The sequence below is a fragment of the Oncorhynchus mykiss genome, chromosome 18, assembly GCF_057628025.1.
Source record: "Oncorhynchus mykiss isolate SJ-2025 chromosome 18, ASM5762802v1, whole genome shotgun sequence".
NCBI classification, from domain to species: domain Eukaryota; kingdom Metazoa; phylum Chordata; class Actinopteri; order Salmoniformes; family Salmonidae; genus Oncorhynchus; species Oncorhynchus mykiss.
This window is the reverse complement of record NC_143039.1, coordinates 58,375,733-58,396,878: the sequence shown is the minus strand read 5'-3', so window position 1 is coordinate 58,396,878 and position 21,146 is coordinate 58,375,733. Positions and strand designations below refer to the sequence as shown.

The 21,146-nt window shown below is 43.7% G+C and overlaps 1 protein-coding gene across 1 annotated transcript in view; it reads left to right on the top strand.

Moving 5' to 3' along the window:
* The window catches only part of thsd7aa (thrombospondin, type I, domain containing 7Aa), a 151,227-nt gene that overhangs the window by 116,651 nt on the left and 13,430 nt on the right, over positions 1-21,146 (top strand). Inside the window, exons 14-24 of the mRNA XM_021572358.3 lie at positions 3,150-3,328; positions 4,024-4,029; positions 4,459-4,592; positions 4,809-4,962; positions 7,709-7,850; positions 8,078-8,193; positions 8,391-8,508; positions 12,042-12,187; positions 18,009-18,183; positions 20,232-20,405; positions 20,562-20,657. Of these exons, the coding sequence (XP_021428033.3) occupies positions 3,150-3,328; positions 4,024-4,029; positions 4,459-4,592; positions 4,809-4,962; positions 7,709-7,850; positions 8,078-8,193; positions 8,391-8,508; positions 12,042-12,187; positions 18,009-18,183; positions 20,232-20,405; positions 20,562-20,657 (1,440 nt within the window). The remainder of the gene's footprint in view (positions 1-3,149; positions 3,329-4,023; positions 4,030-4,458; positions 4,593-4,808; positions 4,963-7,708; positions 7,851-8,077; positions 8,194-8,390; positions 8,509-12,041; positions 12,188-18,008; positions 18,184-20,231; positions 20,406-20,561; positions 20,658-21,146) is intronic.

Genomic DNA, 21,146 nt, shown 5'->3' with positions numbered 1-21,146 from the left:
TGGCATTCCAACATATTTTTATATCTGAAAGGTGTTGCCAATATCAAAACCTAAAGTTTTATTTCCGTGAACCAACCTACTCATGATTGCGGTTCAAATCAAAATCAAATCAAATGTATTTATATAGCCCTTCGTACATCAGCTGATATCTCAAAGTGCTGTACAGAAACCCAGCCTAAAACCCCAAACAGCAAGCAATACAGGTGTAGAAGCACGTTGGCTAGGAAAAACTCCCTAGAAAGGCCAAAACCTAGGAAGAAACCTAGAGAGGAACCAGGCTATGTGGGGTGGCCAGTCCTCTTCTGGCTGGCGGTTAAGTTCTGCCTGGCGGTTAAGTTCTGCCTACGGCTTAGTATGAAATGTAATGGTAATACTGAGGTGACATTGGCACGCACTACTCTCTTAAACTATTGATGGTTCTTACTGTAGGCAGCACCCCTTACTACTGGCAGTTCTAAACTTTGGCATGTCACTTCACTCATCTCTTCCCATAGCACACCAACCACATGCACTGTTTTCTTAACCAAAAAATGGATGGATCCAGAAATAAATACTGTGGCAAATACTGTGGGAATAAATATCACTGCATGACGAAAATATTGGAATAAAGTAAACTAATGCAATTGAAGGCATCAAACTGTTGCTTACTGTAACTATTAAAATATATTCAAATTATTAGCCTACCCGTGTGTGGTCAACTATTTCAGCACCTTTTTGCGCTGCTTTGAGGCAGATTTTTCTCCGTTTGGATATTGGTTAAGCTACAATTAGACTGTGGAAATGTTAGCTAAGTTGAGATGAGTGCTGCTCATCTTGTCTAGTTGGCTCATTTATTAACACTGATCAGAACATTTTTCCAGCATATTATGTAGTTTAATTAGTGGATTATTTTGCTCTTCACTCTGTTGATTAGTAACCTAGGCCTACTCCCGACCAAAAGCCACAGACTTGACAAGCCACACAGACTTGTCTTAATCATCAATGTGATTTTGTTTCTCTGAATCTCCGTCTGTATATTTGGTTAACTCTCTGGCTGATCAGAAACATTTAGCATGCAATAATGAAGCCTAAATCAAGTGCAGGCCTATCATCTTTGCTTGATCACGTATAGACATCTCCAAATGCCCACAGAGGTTGTTGATGAAGATACTCTCAATATAAGAGATGAAACGTTTCATATGCTTTATATGACAGTGGTTCTACACGTTGCCGTGACGCAAGGTTTGTATTTTATTCCTGTTATATTTATATTCTTAGCATACTATAAAGCCTAATATAAATATATGTGTTGACGGTGATCAGGGTAGGCTAAGTGTGCCTTGTCCGTTTAATGAACAAAACAACTATTGATTTCATTTGCATTGCCAGCCATGTGGCCTATCGACTGCACAGACCAGTAACATCATCCAAATCAAAATTCTATTCTTTTCAAAATACATTTCATTAGTCCTATAATGTTTCTTAGGACCTGCCTAAAACCAATGAATAATGAATTTCTTTGTGATAGTGTATATTCAATGGATTCATTAACATAGACATCCACCCGCATCGGCCCACTCTATTCCCCATCCTAAACTTGCCGGCATGTGAACGGGAGATATAAAAGTCTTATCCCGGCAAGAATGTGGTAAAAATGGGACTGTATGAATTGGGTTCTAAAAAACATTGCCTGATTGTTTTTACAGACAAAATACCGTAAAGTCTGTCCAATAATGGGTACTATAGTGACAATTGAATTCCCTGCTTTATGTGGGCTTGGCAGGATGGATCTATGTTAAAACAGTCTTATAGTAGCTTCTCTATGTAGAACCAAAAGGGTCCAATAGCTTGTTTCATATATGGCCCTCAAAATGGCTCTACATAGAACCCCAAAAATATATGAATAAATCTGCAGTGTGTCTGTAGTAGTATTAGATGTATCTGAAGAGTGTCTGTAGCGTACACGGGTCAGTTCCTCAGGAATTGGATCATCTTGATTCGTCTTTTCATTTCGGTTCACGGGTGGTTTCCAAATTGTTATGTTTTGTGGGTCTTCTGGGAATGGTAGCCAGGTGACTTCCATAAAATGTAGAAGAATTCTAAATATATAACCAAATAAAAGCCCAAATACAAGGAGATTATGGGGTAATCAATTTGGGCAACAATAACTCTCCCTCTAATAACGCTGTTACTCTTTGTTTGTAAAATGTCCTCGAGGGAAAAATAGACTGTGTTTGTTCTTCTGATCTCATCTTACGTCAGAAAGTTCAGAATCATACATTTACCAGATGTAAAAGAATCTAAGAAATAATAACTCAAACTTGCTCAAAATTCCTCATTCATAATATGTTAATGTATTTTCCATTACTGTGGATCCTCGCAGGTTCCTGTGTTGTGAACTAGCTTCAGCTAAGAGCAATGTCCTCCCTAGTCTTTCAGTGGACAAATGAGGCTCAGTAATCCACCCTCGTGCAGATAAACATAAATAACAAGCCGAGAGAGAGGCACTCCTGCCAAAAAACAAAAAATCATGACCTCTCTCTCTCTCTCTCGCTCTCTCTCTCTCTCTCTCTCTCTCTCTCTTTCTCTCTCTCTCTCTCTCTCTCTCTCTCGCTTGCTCTCTCTTGCTCTCACCATTCTCTCTGTCTGTGTGTCTCTGTTGTTCTCTGTGTGTCTCTGTGTGTCTCTGTCTGTCTCTCGCTCTCGCCATTCTCTTTGTCTCTGTGTCTGTGACTCTCTCCCTCCCTCTCTCTCTCTCTCTCTCTCTGTCTATCTCCCTCTCTCAGCCTCTCTCTCTCTCTCTCTCTCTCTCTCTCTCTCTCTCTCTCTCTCTCTGTGTGTGTGTGACTGGCTCACACAGAAAACAACAGCCTTCTAAATCACACAACAGGCTGCTGCTCTCTCGTTTCATTGTATTTGCCAAGCTCCAGTAAACAGTGTTATAATGGTGTGTGTTGCCCTGCGCTGCCATCGCAGTTCTTTATAATCCTCTCTTTCATCAGTAGGAATGCTGGATTTACTCCAGGTGCTGTTCAGTTAGATATTTTAGAGTTTAAATTTTGCAACCCAATTTCACAGCATGTTGTATAACTGAAGCTTGATGCATCACTAACTGTGTAAACTGTCAGATGATGAAACTGAAGCCTAGTTATCTCTCTTTCTGGTTTAAGGATATATTGAGGAGGCTTGCATCATCCCCTGTCCGTCTGACTGTAAACTCAGTGAGTGGTCCAACTGGTCACGATGCAGCAAGTCTTGCGGCAGCGGGGTCAAAGTGCGTTCCAAGTGGCTGAGGGAGAAGCCTTACAACGGTGGTAGACCGTGCCCCAAACTCGACCACGTCAACCAGGTGATTGGGGGACGTCCATCACTCTTGGCTCTGTTTAGAAACAACCCCTAGACACTTGCGGAGATCTGAGAAGATTGGACAGATTTGTACCATATTGCTTAAACCAATCAAATTTCCTCAGATCTCCACAACTTAGTGTCTAGGGGGTAAAGAGTAAGGGATATTTTATTTATTTTATTTAACTCTCATTTACAATGATGGCCTACCACGGCCAAACCCTAACCCGGAAGACCCTGGGCCAATTGTGCTCTGCCCTATGGGACTCCCAATCTCAGCCGTGATACAGCCTGGAATCGAACCATGGTCTGTTGTGACACCTCTAGCACTGAGATGCAGTGCCTTAGACCAGGCCTTAGACTCTCTGTTCTCACGTAGAATATGGTAGATGGTAGAGGTCCCTGGCTCGTTTCAATGTTTAATTAAAATACTTATGATTTAATGCATTAGATTAAAGGAACCAAAACAGTGTTTCTTTTTTAAAGAAGCCAGAGTGGACATCTTTCGGTGTTTTATTCATTAGCCGAGTTAGGGCTTGTACTCGTAAGATTAAAGAAGGGAAAGGAACTGTGAAATCTATGAGAATCAAGAGAACATGTTGAACTTCATTATAATACTCACGTATTTAAACACACACTGTCTGTTTCCCCCTGGTCTCTTCTTCTTTTCCTGGGTGTATGAACTGACCCCCTCCACAGGCTCAGGTGAGTGACTTGTCACTTGCCTTTTATATAGGGCTGTCAAATGATTAAAACAGATGATCCAGTTGTGATTCATCGCGATTCTGAAATAACTAAGCGAGCTGTAATTTAAGATTTTTTAAATGATTTTTTATGACAAGAATATTGACGTCTTGATTTTGTCCAAAGTAACGTTGGCAAAATTAGGTAAATTGAGAAAGCACACTTTCTTTAACTTCAATGTCAACTTGTTTTTACATGGCATTGTAGATTTTAGCTTATGTATTTTGGATATTTTCATTGTGTTTTCCTCTTTCAGACAATGCAGTTAATCACAATTAAAAATGTTAAAAATCACACAAAAATGACTAAAAGTTCACTGAAGTTACTACAGATGGCTATATATGGCTATAGTGACTATAGATGGCTTACAGTCTAGTGGTCTCTCACAAGGTGTATGAGGTGGTGCCGTGTCTCAGTGACTGTGGTCAGTATGTGTGGGTGGCTGAACCCTGGAGTGTCTGGAAGGTCAGCAACGTGGACCTGAAGGAGAACTGTGGAGAAGGAGTGCAGACCAGAAAGGTCAGGTATGGACAAACAGCTCATATAGATACAACTTAACCTATTTGAATGATTCATTTCAGCTCCAAATGGAGTGTAGGCTGGTCAGAATTTTGCAAGTTCTAGCAACAGCCCTAGCAACGGAAGCTAGAACTGATCGAATGGGGGGGACAACAACAACGACACTATTTGGCATGACAGGGCCAATCAGTACTACTAGCCTATTGTCCCCCTCTGTCCAGGTGTATGCAGAACACTATGGATGGGCCGTCGGACTCTGTGGAGGACTACCTGTGTGACCCAGAGGAGATGCCACTTGGGGCCAGAGATAGCCAGCTGCCCTGCCCTGAGGACTGTGTTCTGTCTGACTGGGGGGTCTGGAGCCGCTGCTCACTGGTATGGACAGATACTGACTACCTTGTTGTTTTATCACCTATTTTATCCCTTTGCAATATTTAAGATATTTTGTGTTTTCTGGGTTTGGTTGGTTGGGTTTGGTTGGTTGGGTTTGGTTGGTTGGGTTTGGTTGGGAGCAAAGAAATGTCCACCTCAATTCTAATGTATTCTATGCTAAACTCAGATAGATCCTGTCTTTCAAAGATAATTCTTAAAAATCAAAATTCACTGAAAAAACTGTTCCCCGTGTGTGTTCAATGAACCATAAACAATTAATGAACATCACCTGTGGAACGGTCGTTAAGACACTAACAGCTTACAGACAGTAGGCAATTAAGGTCACAGTTATGGAAACTTAGGACACTATAAAGAGGCCTTTCTACTGACTCTGAAAAACAACAAAAGAAAGATGCCCATTGACCCTGCTCATCTGCGTGAACGTGCCTTAGGCATGCTGCAAGGAGGCATGAGGACTGCAGACGTGGCCAGGGCAATAAATTGCAATGTCTGTACTGTGAGACACCTAAGACAGCGCTACAGGGAGACAGGATGGATAGCTGATCGTCCTCGCAGTGGCAGACCACGTGTAACAACACCTGCACAGGATCGGTAAATCCGAACATCACACCTGCGGGTCAGGTACAGGATGGAAACAACAACTGCCCGAGTTACACCTGGAACGTACAATCCCTCCTTCAGTGCTCAGACTATCCGCAATAGGCTGAGAGAAGCTGGACTGAGGGCTTGTAGGCCTGTTGTAAGGCAAGTCATCACCAGACATCACCGGCAACAACGTCGCTATGGGCACAAACCCACCATCGCTGGACCAGACAGGACTGGCAAAAAGTGCTCTTCACTGACAAGTCGCGGTTTTGTCTCACCAGGAGTGATGGTCGGATTCGCGTTTATCGTCGAAGGAATGAGCATTACACCGAGGCCTGTACTCTGGAGCGGGATCGATTTGGAAGTGGAGGGTCCGTCATGGTCTGGGGCAGTGTGTCACAGCATCATCGAACTGAGCTTGTTGTCATTTCAGGCAATCTCAACGCTGTGTGTTACAGGGAAGACATCCTCTTCCCTCATGTGGTACCCTTCCTGCAGGCTCATCCTGACATGACCCTCCAGCATGACAATGCCACCAGCCATACTGCTCATTCTGTGCGCGATTTCTTGCAAGACAGGATTGTCAGTGTTCTACCATGGCCAGCGAAGAGACTGGATCTCAATCCCATTGAGTACATCTGGCACCTGTTGGATCGGAGGGTGAGGGGTAGGGCCATTCCCCCCAGAAATGTCCGGGAACTTGCCGGTGCCTAGGTGGAAGAGTGGGGTAGCATCTCACAGCAAGAACTGGCAAATCTGGTGCAGTCCATGAGGAGGAGATGCACTTCAGTACTTAATGCAGCTGGTGGCCACCCCAGATAATGACTGTTACTTTTGATTTTGACCCCCCCTTTGTTCAGGGACACATTATTCCGTTTCTGTTAGTCACATATCTGTTGAACTTGTTCAGTTTATGTCTCAGTTGTTGAATCTTGTTATGTTCATACACATATATACACATGTTAAGTTTGCCGAAAATATATGTAGTTGACAGTGAGAGGACATTTCTTTTTTTGCTGTTTATTTATGTGGTGCTGAACACTGAAAGCAAGAGTAGACTGCTTAAAGGGTTAACTCATAGCTGGAGAGCACAGAGGTGTTCTGCTTCTCACCATGGATCTCTGTCTCACACCTTAACATTTAATAACTGGCCAATCATGCCAAGTGTCTACTCTCCATTAACCTGTTTGGGCCATTTTCCCACAGTGAAAAAAAAACAATTCACAGCAGAGCTCTTGCCAGCAACTCTCACTTTGGGTTTGCACCAATTTTAGCGATGGCAATTCGGTAAGTGTGATTCTCCTGTTGGGCTCTCACCAGTTTCGAAGGATGCCATTTGTTAAGTGTGATTCTCCAGCAAGGCTCGTAGCCATTTAGGTGATGTCCATTTGGTATGTGTTTTTCTCCTACTGGGCTCTCACCAATTTAGTATGATGTTCTAGCAAGGCTTACACCAATTTAAATGATGGCTATTCAGTGGATATTGATCTCTGGTGGGAGAATAGCTGTGATTTATCCTGAGAAATGAACAAAGGGAGAGAGGGTGGGATGACTGAGCAGGGAAGATGATCTTATGCAGCTCTACATAGCATGCTGTGACCACCCTGTCACCCCTTGTGTATGTGTATGTGTGTGTGTGCGTGTGTGTGTGTGTGTGTGTGTGCGTGCGTGTGCCTGTGGTGAACCTCTATTGGGAAGAGGGGTCACCCGTGTCACAGTCCCTGCCACTCCCATTCCCAGGCACTCTGCCACGGATCCCTTGGGGAAATGAATTACCTTGGCTATGGAATATGTCCCTGCAGGGGAAGACAGCACTCCAAATAGAAACGCCTGTCACCAACACCTGAATAGACCAGTTTATCTAGCAGGGGTTGGTTGGGAAAATGGGCAGAGGTGGAAATAGACAGAGAGTAATGTAGGAAGAAAAATATATTCATGGAAAACCTTTTTCGATTTGCTGGTCGGAAAGTGGTAACTTCACTTGAACAGGGTTTCATATTTGGTTCGCATTAAACGGCAAACTAAAAGTGGATTCCCTGTCAGGTCACGGTAAAAGCACTCTGTGACAACGACTGATGTACAAACGGCTTTATAAAATAATCTGAATGATTGATTGATTGATTGATTTATTCTCTGCTTGAAGCCATGCAACAAAATCAGCACGAGAGAGAGGACGGCATGCCTCATCCGTCAACCTGGAGAGGGGAAGCTGTGCCCCAACACCACGGAGACCGAGCCCTGCAGCCTCAACAGCAACTGCTATCACTACTCCTATAACATCACCGGTAAGGCAAATGTCAGCCTGGATGACTTTATGCAATGGTTGGTACCAGAGACGTATATCAATATAGAAATATGGCTCTGGACTGTAAATACATTATTGAATTTCATCTTACCTCGAGTATATTTAGACCGCATGACATTTGAGATTGAACTAAGTGCAATGGAGAGGAAAAGAGGTTGGGAGAAAGGCCGCCTCGGTTTTATCCTGTTTTCTTTTTCCTTCATGCAGATTGGAGCACATGTCAGCTGAGTGAGAGAGCTGTGTGTGGTAGTGGCATAAAGACGCGCATGCTGGACTGTGTACGAAGTGACGGCAAGTCTGTCGACCTCAAGTTCTGTGAAGAGGTGTGTGTTCTTCTCTTTCCATTCCAAAGCTCATTAGTCATTAATAAGAGCAAATCTTCTGTCTTCAGAATCCAGACAGGTTGCTGTTTGTGTACGTTTGTGTGTTGACTAGGGGACTTGGGAAGAGGCCGGAAGAAGAATCTCTCGTTGGCCACAAATAGCCCAATAAAGTACTTTTCTTTTTGTTTCTCTTTCAGCTGGGTCTGGATAGGAAGTGGCAGATGAACGCTTCCTGTGTGGTGGAGTGTCCCGTCAACTGCCAGCTATCTGATTGGTCACCTTGGTCCGAGTGCACACAAACCTGTGGACTAGCAGGTACGTCACCATCTTTTTGACCCACTCTCACCTGACTTTGTGTTCAGAAAGATGATTCCATCTTTGAATGCTGGGAATGCATTCAAGGCTAAGTGAACCCAATTCTGAAGGGCAAGCCACAACAACAGAGAACTGATTAAGTGGTACATTCACCTATCATTGTCACCTATCTATTTTTCTATAGATCATTACAGCCCCTCCATGTGCTGTGTGCAGCTAGACAGTGAATTTGTAGGCGTAGTGTGTTGTCTGTGAATATAAGTCATTAGCCTATGTATCCATTCATTCAAGTAAGTTATAGTCCACATTACATCAAATCTATATTGTAATGTAGGGTGTGGATTTACAGGCACGGTGGGTAGTCTGTGAATCATTGCTCATTGCTCATAGCGCTGCAGGTTCACAGTGCTGCTGATCAGCTCCCAGCACCACACACAGCTCAGAAACAACCAGAACCTCTCCTCTCCAGGGTAATGGCTGAAATGGGAAACGTTTTATGATGTGAGAGGGAAATGATTGTGAGCCTTAAACCAACGGAGAGAGGGATGAGGGGGAGAGGGATGGGGATGGGGGAGAGAAGGAGGGGGAGGGATGATGATGTCCTCATGTGTAATTCTATAGGATCAGAGGATTGATTGGCGGTCCATTAAGCCTGTGTGCTCTGGGCCTGAGGGACCACTCCAGGATTCAGGAGTCCTTCAGAGCACTGGCCAGTGTCGTAGTTGGGCAGAAAGCAAATACAGGTCGAGATGTGAAACCAATACAGGCTCTAGCTACTGTGGTAGCCCTTAATCTGTCCTCAGGCAAAGTGAGGAATTTTCACAGGAAAGAGGGATAGAGTAGCAGCAGGTGAACCACAGGAAGAGGAGGGGAAGAGAACATGTTCTCACTCACTCCTTTTCATCCTGGAGTAGATTTTTTTTACCTCCATGTCGGATGGCAGGACACGGTTATGTTGAGTAGCTAATATCTGTTTCTGAGCAAGGAATTGCAGGTTATGAATTTTTTCTAAAGGAAATGGAGACACCTGGAAGCACCAATGTGTCGTATCAATAACTGCGATGTGAAAACACACACAAATGCACGCTCAGGCACTCGTGCACGCATATGTGTGTTTTCATGTCGCACTGATTTGAAAATATTCAAATACACTAACTCATGCATTCAAATAGTATTATTAAGGGACATTATTTGAGAATACTTTCAAATACTTCCAATAGAAGTAGTTGATTCCAGCCACATTATTTGAAAATACTCAAATACACAGAAAATAACTATTTCATAACAAATACTCAATTACACATACTTGAACCCAGGTCTGACGCGCACACACACACACACACACACACACACACACACACACACACACACACACACACACACACACACACATACACACACACTAGTTTCCCGGGGCATATCAGACCTGTGTGCATAGATAATCACAACCACGTGTGTTCCTCGGCCAAACACTGATAGCGACATCTGGCACTAGCTCTTCCCCCTTACCCAGCGGCCCACCCAGTCACACACTGCTCCTCACCCCCAAACTCACCGCTGTCAGTAGACCACCCGTCGAGGGAGTAGAGAGACAGCCCCAGAGAGCACAGAATCAAAATCCCATTGGAGAATAATACTTACCATGGGTGCATGCAATAGCAAACCGCCGTTTGAGTTGAACCACCGTTGAAACAAAGCACACATGAGAAAATCTCAAGAAAACCCTAACTGCTGATTAAAAAAACCTGGGAGTTTATTTCTCTCATGGTTTCACGGGCATAAAATCTCTGAAGGAAGGAGAGACCCTCTATGGGGGCAGCAACAATTCTCTCTACGGGGAATGCATCGTGGTTCACCAGAAGATGAATTGGCAGATGTGTGAGAATAGAGAGTAGCTGCAGGCTAAGCCATGCCCGGGGGACTCTGTTGTAATTGTGTTCAACATTAAGGAGCAGAATAGGCCTCCCAGGCCCTGTGCGTGTGCAGTCAGCCGTAGAGAAAATAACACTGACACATGGAGATAATATAAATTACATCTACGGCAGATTTATGACAATTGTTATAGGAGTATGTAGGAGTATAGTAGAGGACTGGTCACTCCTCTGAGACTGGTTCCTCTCTAGTGGAGCTATAGTAGAGGACTGGTCACTCCTCTGAGCCTGGTTCCTCTCTAGTGGAGCTATAGTAGAGGACTGGCCACTCCTCTGACCCTAGTTCCTCTCTAGCCTTCTTACAAGGTATCTATCTTCTAGGGAATTTTCCTAGCCACTGTGCTTCTTCTTCTGCATTGATTGTTCTTTTGTGTTTTCGGCTGGGTATTTATAAAGCACTTTGTTACAAATGCTGTTGTAAAAAGGGCTTTGTAAAATTTTAATATGATTAATTCAGTTGAGTTAGGAGGGGAGTAATTGTGCCTGTGAAGGAAATACACAGGACAATTAACCTTTAGGAGTTAAATACCTGGTTAGAATGAATGGGCTTATAGGCAAGCACTGTGGATGGATGGTCCTAGGCTAGTGTTTTGGATGGATGGAGTTGGCCTTTTGGGTTGTTAGATCAGATGACAGAGACTATAATGTCTGATAGGATGTTGCAGCAAGTTACTATAGTAGTAAAGGGAGTGTGATCCAAACTGGGTGGAGACACTACTCTACTATGGCTCTACTATAACCCTAGCCCTATGAACAATGGAATCTGAATTGCTATTGTAATATCTGACAGTGAGCTTTTTTGTTATTCAATTTTCATAGTGTTCATAGTTTACAGGATCTAGTTTATTTTCTGTGGTGGCTTTTCAAGTGGTATGCATTACTGAACATGAATGTATTATATCATTTTGGGATAGTTTCCCATTAGACACCAGCTAATTGACAGAATTGTGTCACGTCTATCCCCCGGGTACCTCACTTAACATGCATTTTGGGTAGAAGGAGCATTCCTTCCTGTCCCCCTCACCCCTTCTCCTGACACCCCCCTGATATTACACAGTCTCTTCGATTTCATTTGTTTTAAATTCCACTTTAAATAGGGGGGAGGAGAGAGAGAGAGAGAGAGAGAGGAAGAGAGAAATGAGAAATGAAGTTACCTGAGATAGTGGTGTAACGTGATAGTGATCTTTTACAGTGAAGCCCCTGAAAGAGCCCCAGATCATTGTGATGGAACTGGATATGAGTCATATACATGAGTATATCTGGGGGCGTCTATGATGCTGTTATCAGAAGACCCTTTTCTCTACTTAAATAGCTTAGAAGGCACTCCCAGTCTTTAACAAGGCTCTATTCAATCAAGACGGGTTGGGGACCACATATCTGGAATCTGGGTTTTTTTTCATGTCGAGAAAATATTATTTTTTCCAGCACAACAACAATGTATGTTTCATTGAAATGCAGTGGACTTTCTTTTTGTTTCCGCCACTATACATCATTTTGTTGACTATCTAGAAAATCACAACCTAATTTGATTTTGCACAGGGCCTTGGACTCTCAATCATCCACTTGAGAGACAGAAGTGTGAAATAACAACTTTCTCTACAGGGAAGCTGTGGCGCAGGAGAACGATGCTCCAGGTGCCCCAGGGTGATGGGCGAACCTGCCCCCGTCAGAGGGAACAGTGGAAGCCTTGCCCTGTCAGACCCTGTTACCAATGGAGATACAGCCCCTGGTCAGAGTGCAAGTCTGAGGTGAGACAGTGTTCTACCTCTCACCTCTCTCTCTCTCTCTCTCTCTCTCTCTCGCTCTCTCTCTCTCTCTCTCTCTCTCTCTCTCTTTCTTTCTCTCTTGCTCTCTCTCTTCCCCGGTTTCTCACACACTTTCTGTTTTGTCTGTGCCTCTGTCTCTGTATGGGTTTCTGTTTCTCTCTCTGCCTCCCTTTCCATCTTTCTCTCACACACTATGTTTTGTCTCTGTGCCTCTTTCTCTGTCTAAGCCTCTTTCTCTGTCTAAGCCTCTTTCTCTGTCTAAGCCTCTTTCTCTGTCTAAGCCTTTCTCTGTCTAAGCCTCTTCCTCTGTCTAAGCCTCTTTCTCTGTCTAAGCCTTTCTCTGTCTAAACCTTTCTCTGTCTAAGCCTCTTTCTCTGTCTGTACCTCTCTCTGTCTAACCCTCTTTCTCTGTCTGTACCTCTTTCTCTGTCTAAATCTCTTTCTCTGTCTGTACCTCTTTCTCTGTCTAAGCCTTCCTCTGTCTAAGCCTTTCTCTGTCTAAGCCTTTCTCCGTCTAAGCCTTCCTCTGTCTAAGCCTTTCTCTGTCTGCGCCTCTTTCTCTGTCTAAGCCTCTTTCTCTGTCTGAGCCTCTTTCTCCGTCTAAGCCTTCTCTGTCTAAGCCTCTTTCTCTGTCTAAGCCTTTCTCTGTCTGCGCCTCTTTCTCTGTCTAAGCCTCTTTCTCTGTCTAAGCCTCTTTCTCTGTCTGTACCTCTTTCTCTGTCTAAGCCTCTTTCTCTGTCTAAGCCTTTCTCTGTCTAAGCCTCTTCCTCTGTCTAAGCCTCTTTCTCTGTCTAAGCCTTTCTCTGTCTAAACCTTTCTCTGTCTAAGCCTCTTTCTCTGTCTGTACCTCTCTCTGTCTAACCCTCTTTCTCTGTCTGTACCTCTTTCTCTGTCTAAATCTCTTTCTCTGTCTGTACCTCTTTCTCTGTCTAAGCCTCTTTCTCTGTCTAAGCCTCTTTCTCTGTCTAAGCCTTCCTCTGTCTAAGCCTTTCTCTGTCTAAGCCTTTCTCCGTCTAAGCCTTCCTCTGTCTAAGCCTTTCTCTGTCTGCGCCTCTTTCTCTGTCTAAGCCTCTTTCTCTGTCTGAGCCTCTTTCTCCGTCTAAGCCTTCTCTGTCTAAGCCTCTTTCTCTGTCTAAGCCTTTCTCTGTCTGCGCCTCTTTCTCTGTCTAAGCCTCTTTCTCTGTCTAAGCCTCTTTCTCTGTCTGTACCTCTTTCTCTGTCTAAGCCTTTCTCTCTCTAAGCCTCTTTCTCTGTCTAAGCCTTTCTCTGTCTAAGCGTCTTTCTCTGTCTGTACCTCTTTCTCTGTCTGTACCTCTTTCTCTGTCTAAGCCTCTTTCTCTGTCTAAGCCTCTTTCTCTGTCTGTACCTCTTTCTCTGTCTGTACCTCTTTCTCTGTCTAAGCCTTGCTCTGTCTAAGCCTTTCAATTCAATTCAATTCAATTCAAGGGCTTTATTGGCATGGGAAACATGTGTTAACATTGCCATAGCAAGTGAGGTCGATATTATATAAAGTGGGTATATAAAGTGAAATAAACTATACAAATTAACAGTAAACATTACACATACAGAAGTTTCAAAACAATAAAGACATTACAAATGTCATATTATATATATACAGTGTTTTAACAATGTACAAATGGTAAAGGACACAAGATAAAATAAATAAGCATAAATATGGGTTGTATTTACAATGGTGTGTGTTCTTCACTGGTTGCCCTTTTCTCGTGGTAACAGGTCACAAATCTTGCTGCTGTGATGGCACACTGTGGAATTTCACCCAGTAGATATGGGAGTTTATCAAAATTGGTTTGTTTTCGAATTCTTTGTGGATCTGTGTAATCTGAGGGAAATATGTCTCTCTAATATGGTCATACATTGGGCAGGAGGTTAGGAAGTGCAGCTCAGTTTCCACCTCATTTTGTGGGCAGTGAGCACATAGCCTGTCTTCTCTTGAGAGCCATGTCTGCCTACGGCGGCCTTTCTCAATAGCAAGGCTATGCTCACTGAGTCTGTACATAGTCAAAGCTTTCCTTAATTTTGGGTCTGTCACAGTGGTCAGGTATTCTGCCGCTGTGTACTCTCTGTGTAGGGCCAAAAGCATTCTAGTTTGCTCTGTTTTTTTGTTAATTCTTTCCAATGTGTCAATTAATTATCTTTTTGTTTTCTCATGATTTGGTTGGGTCTAATTGTGCTGCTGTCCTGGGGCTCTGTAGGGTGTGTTTGTGTTTGTGAACAGAGCCCCACAACCAGCTTGCTTAGGGGACTATTCTCCAGGTTCATCTCTCTGTAGGTGATGGCTTTGTTGTGGAAGGTTTGGGAATCGCTTCCTTTTAAGTGGTTATAGAATTTAACGGCTCTTTTCTGGATTTTGATAATTAGTGGGTATCGGCCTAATTCTGCTCTGCATGCATTATTTGGTGTTCTACGTTGTACACGGAGGATATTTTTGCAGAATTCTGCGTGCAGAGTCTCAATTTGGTGTTTGTCCCATTTTGTGAAGTCTTGGTTGGTGAGCGGACCCCAGACCTCACAACCATAAAGGGCAATGGGCTCTATGACTGATTCAAGTATTTTTAGCCACATCCTAATTGGTATGTTGAAATTTATGTTCCTTTTGATGGCATAGAATGCCCTTCTTGACTTGTCTCTCAGATCGTTCACAGCTTTGTGGAAGTTACCTGTGGCGCTGATGTTTAGGCCAAGGTATGTATAGTTTTTTGTGTGCTCTAGGGCAACAGTGTCTAGATGGAATTTGTATTTGTGGTCCTGGTGACTGGACCTTTTTTGGATCACCATTATTTTGGTCTTACTGAGATTTTCTGTTAGGGCCCAGGTCTGACAGAATCTGTGCATAAGATCTAGGTGCTGCTGTAGGCCCTCCTTGGTTGGTGACAGAAGCACCAGATCATCAGCAAACAGCAGACATTTGACTTCGGATTCTAGTAGGGTGAGGCCGGGTGCTGCAGACTTTTCTAGTGCCCGCGCCAATTCGTTGATATATATGTTGAAGAAGGTGGGGCTTAAGCTGCATCCCTGTCTCACCCCACGACCCTGTGTGAAGAAATGTGTGTGTTTTTTGCCAATTTTAACCGCACACTTGTTGTTTGTGTACATGGATTTTATAATGTCGTATGTTTTACCCCCAACACCACTTTCCATCAGTTTGTATAGCAGACCCTCATGCCAAATTGAGTCGAAGGCTTTTTTGAAATCAACAAAGCATGAGAAGACTTTGCCTTTGTTTTGGTTTGTTTGGTTGTCAATTAGGGTGTGCAGGGTGAATACATGGTCTGTTGTACGGTAATTATGTAAAAAGCCAATTTGACATTTGCTCAGTACATTGTTTTCATTGAGGAAATGTACGAGTCTGCTGTTAATGATAATGCAGAGGATTTTCCCAAGGTTACTGTTGACGCATATTCCACGGTAGTTATTGGGGTCAAATTTGTCTCCACTTTTGTGGATTGGGCTGATCAGTCCTTGGTTCCAAATATTGGGGAAGATGCCAGAGCTAAGGATGATGTTAAAGAGTTTTAGTATAGCCAATTGGAATTTGTTGTCTGTATATTTGATCATTTCATTGAGGATACCATCAACACCACAGGCCTTTTTGGGTTGGAGGGTTTTTATTTTGTCCTGTAACTCATTCAATGTAATTGGAGAATCCAGTGGGTTCTGGTAGTCTTTAATAGTTGATTCTAAGATCTGTATTTGATCATGTATATGTTTTTGCTCTTTATTCTTTGTTATAGAGCCAAAAAGATTGGAGAAGTGGTTTACCCATACATCTCCATTTTGGATAGATAATTATTTGTGTTGTTGTTTGTTTAGTGTTTTCCAATTTTCCCAGAAGTGGTTAGAGTCTATGGATTCTTCAATTACATTGAGCTGATTTCTGACATGCTGTTCCTTCTTTTTCCGTAGTGTATTTCTGTATTGTTTTAGTGATTCACCATAGTGAAGGCGTAGACTCAGGTTTTCCAGGTCTTTATGTTTTTGGTTGGACAGGTTTCTCAATTTCTTTCTTAGATTTTTGCATTCTTCATCAAACCATTTGTCATTATTGTTAATTTTCTTCGGTTTTCTATTTGAGATTTTTAGATTTGATAGGGAAGCTGAGAGGTCAAATATACTGTTAAGATTTTCTACTGCCAAGTTTACACCTTCACTATTACAGTGGAACGTTTTACCCAGGAAATTGTCTAAAAGGGATTGAATTTGTTGTTGCCTAATTGTTGTTTTGGTAGGTTTCCAAACTGCATTCCTTCCATCTATAGCATTTCTTAATGTTACTCAGTTCCTTTGGCTTTGATGCCTCATGATTGAGTATTGCTCTGTTTAAGTAGACTGTGATTTTGCTGTGGTCTGATAGGGGTGTCAGTGGGCTGACTGTGAACGCTCTGAGAGACTCTGGGTTGAGGTCAGTGATAAAGTAGTCTACAGTACTACTGCCAAGAGATGAGCTATAGGTGTACCTACCATAGGAGTCCCCTCGAAGCCTACCATTGACTATGTACATACCCAGCGTGCGGCAGAGCTGCAGGAGTTGTGACCCGTTTTTGTTGGTTGTGTTGTCATAGTTGTGCCTAGGGGGGCATATGTGGGAGGGAATGCTGTCACCTCCAGGCAGGTGTTTGTCCCCCTGTGTGCTGAGGGTGTCAGGTTCTTGTCCGGTTCTGGCATTTAGGTCGCCACAGACTAGTACATGTCCCTGGGCCTGGAAATGATTGATTTCCCCCTCCAGGATGGAGAAGCTGTCTTCGTTAAAGTATGGGGATTCTAGTGGGGTGATATAGGTAGCACACAGGAGGACATTTTTCTCTGTTAGGATCATTTCCTTTTGAATTTCTAGCCAAATGTAGAATGTTCCTGTTTTGATTAATTTAATGGAGTGAGTTAGGTCTGCTCTATACCAAATTACCATACCCCCTGAGTCCCTTCCCTGTTTCACACCTGGTAGTTTGGTGGATGGGACTACCAGCTCTCTGTAACCTAGAGGGCAACCAGTGGGTACGTCTCCTCTATACCAGGCTTCTTGCAGGATGACAATGTCTGTATTACCGATTTCTTTGGTACCGCCTTTCTCTGTCTAAGCCTCTTTCTCTGTCTGTACCTCTTTCTCTGTCTAAGCCTCTTTCTCTGTCTAAGCCTCTTTCTCTGTCTGTACCTCTTTCTCTGTCTAAGCCTCTTTCTCTGTCTGTACCTCTTTCTCTGTCTGTACCTCTTTCTCTGTCTAAGCCTCTTTCTCTGTCTGTACCTCTTTCTCTGTCTGTACCTCTTTCTCTTTCTTTCCCTCTTATTTGCCAGAAGCATCTATATTTTTGACAGACGGCACTGTATTCTGTATTGCAGAGTGAGGGAACGTTGACACTCCTTTGTTCTGGGCTGTTTTCTCCTGCTGCTGGGGTTTCTGACAGCAGACAGTAGCTCATTAGCAGCCTACAGCACAATCCTAGAGAAGCTATTTCTGACAAATCAAAGATCATTGCCATGGCCTTGACAGACACTGACACTCTGAACTGTAACAGTTGGATGTTGTCTACACAGCAGACCAGCTCTGTGTGAATGTATATGTGTAAGGCACGTGGTTCAGTGAACCTAGCTCACCTGGTAGGTAACCTTGCCTGAGACCTGAAGACCTGTGTTAGCTTCCCAAGCTAATGCCTAGGCTATAGCTCAGAGGGCTAACACATTATTGTGGCACAAACCCGAGTCATTGAACTAAATGGCAATCTGTGACACAAAATGAAATATCTATGGAGTTGTATTTTAACCTATATTATTCTCTCTGTTTATTGTCTAGGGTGCGAGGTGCGGAGAAGGGCTGCGGTTCCGTAACGTGTCTTGCTTCGTGTCGGACGGGTCTGGCCAGGAAGAGGGCAGCCTGGTGGATGATGAGATGTGTGGAAACCTGGAGCCCTCGGTAGAAGGAGACAAACGGGTCACCCTGGAAGAACCCTGCACCTCGCCCTGTCCAGGTAACTAACTTGGCCTGCAATGACTGATGAAACAGAGTCCTGGACAGTGGACCCCGTCCCTCGATAAGAGGCAGCCAAGATCTGACCTGGAAAAACCTCTGACCCTATGGTCAGTAAAGATTCACCTTTGAGCATCCTTCTAATCTACGATGTAGATAGTTCAATGTGTAACATTAATGGTGTTCCGTAGATTTTTCTAGCTTTATCTGGTCGAGAAAGCGCCTTGTCCTTTAACGTTATTTACTAACTATAGAGAAACATTTAGCTGTTCCTTTTAGGCTGACCTGAGTTCACTACTGCCATTAAGTCACATTCATCAGCAGATATGCTAAGATACATTTATATGGTCCTAGCTGTGATATATTCTAGCCCAGCTCTCTCATAGCATGAATTTGTTAGGAGCAGTGTCCGTTGTCACTGACTGTAGGCAATGAGGATTGGATGTTCAGATGCTCAGAGGCTGGTGCTAGTGAGCCCACCAACGTCTGAATCCAACAAGCTAGTAAAGTGAGTATTCTCAAATCTGATTTTATGATTACATGATTTCTTCATCTCCAATGACATGAAAGTGGAGAATTTCTCTGAATATAAACCTTTCGACGTCATACATTTCAGAGGGAAAGGGTAAAAAGCAGATCTGAAAGCGACTAGTGTGAATTTTTACAGTTCCATATTTCCTTTTTTGCCAAAGCCTATCAGTGACATATCCAACGTCCCATTTTGACAGCTCCAGTGTAGCAGAAGTAGAGCGTTAGGACACCAGCTCATGCAGCAGAAAATTGCATGTGGTGTGTGTGTGTGTGTGTCCAGAGTGATGCTTTTGGTAGTTGTGGACATGTGTAGTCAAAGTCATCTTTGTAGCCTACTTCCCTACTATTCTACCATTCATTGCCCTCATTCACATCACACAAACCCTATGTCTGTGGCCTACTAAATTACCTATCTACATAGCCAGCCCTAATCTCCAGTGGTTTAGCTCAGGCAGATATCAGACAGGTACTTTATCCAGGTGTCCCCTCCCTCTCCACATGAAACCCCACCAGACATCACCTCTCTCCCCCTCCTCTGCCTCATCACACCCAAGCCTCCCCCTGCCTGATTGTATCTCAGTCCATGGCCCCACCATGCCTGACACCTGACACAGACAGCAGACAGGTGAGCATCGTAAGGAGGATTAGGCTTCCTTGGACCTGACGGCTTTATTAGTAATTAGTATTTAGACGTGTGCTCACTTCCTCTCTGTCACTACAACAGGATGAATGAATGGACTGCTCTGACCTATTCTTAATGGGAAACAGCCTGTTTTCTGAGAACACCCTGATTCAAGGTAGAATAGGGGATGATGAAAAATGTGATCTGGCTCTGTTGGGGAAGTATTTGAGAACGTTGATCTTCTAAGCTTTATCAGGGGTAGGGTTTATTAAACCTCTTTAACAAAAAGAGAATTCTCTGAGGAAATCTGAAACGTCTGCCTGGTGACAATCCGTGTGGAAAAAGGATGACATCCAAACCTGTAACGGCTCCAGTCGGAAGGAGTGGACCAAAGCGCAGCGTGAAAAGTGTTCATGATTTTTTTTTATCATCAAAAAACACTAACAAAGTAACAAAAGAAAAGCGAACAGTTCTGTCAGGTAACAGAGACTAAACAGAAAATAACTACCCACAAACACAGGTGGAAGAAAGGCTACCTAAGTATGATTCCCAATCAGAGACAACGATAGACAGCTGCCTCTGATTGGGAACCATACTCGGCCAAAACAAAGAAATAGACAACATAGAATGCCCACCCCAAATCACACCCTGACCTAACCAAATAAAGAAATAAAACGTCTCTCTAAGGTCAGGGCGTAACAAAACCAAATTCAAGTTTCCCATTATAATTGTGTAGTGCCAGGGCCAGGAATGTTGTGATATGACCAGGATAGACTCTGAAGCCATATTTTTGGTTAGGTTACATGCTTAACAGTAACGTCTCATATAGTACTGTAAGTTTTCAACTGTGTACAGCTAAATGTGTTGTAAGTTATGTACTGTGTGTTTATGTACAGGTGACTGCTACCTGACTGACTGGACAGTGTGGAGCCCGTGTCAGCTGAGCTGTGTCAGTGGAGATGACCTGGGTTTCGGCTCAGTGCAGGTCAGATCCAGAGCCGTGCTGGCCCAGGAGCCAGAGAACCTACTGCAGTGTCCAGAACAGGAGTGGGAAGCCCGGCCCTGCACTGGTCAGTCTATACACACACACACACACACACACACACACACGCACACGCGCACACGCACACGCACACACACACGCATGCACAAATGTGCATTTGTCCCTTCATGCTATGTAATATGAAGTATGTCTGTACTGACCCATATCTCTTCTCCCACTACAGAGGGCCAGTGTTATGAGTACAAGTGGATGACAGGAGCGTGGAGAAGCTCCTCTCGACTGGTCTGGTGTCAGAGATCTGATGGATTAAATGTCACAGGTACAGAATGCGTGTGCGTGTGTTTTGTTTTACTATCCTTGTGGGGACCAGAAATGTCCTCAGAAGAAAGTAAAACAAGGAAAATTCAGACAAGTGGGAACATTTAGCCAGCCCCGCAAGGAAAAAAAGTATATTTTAGGCTTAGGGGTTAGGTTTAGGGTTGGGGTTAGAGTTAGAATTAGGGTTAGGGAGGGCCTCCCGAGAGGCGCAGAGGTCTGAGGCACTGCATCGCGGTGTTTGAGGGGTCACTATAGATCCGGGTTCGATTCCGTGTGCTGCACATACTGACCAAGCGTCATCCGGGTTAAGGGAGGGCTTGGCCAGCCGGGATGTCCTTGTCCCATTGCGCTAGCAACTCCTGTGGTGGGCCGGGCGCATGTACACTGACACGGTCGCCAGTTAGGGTTAGTATTTAAGGGTTCGCGTTAGGGGTTTGGAGTTAAGGAAAACAGGACTTTGAATCAATCGATTGTTTGGAACCCACAAGGA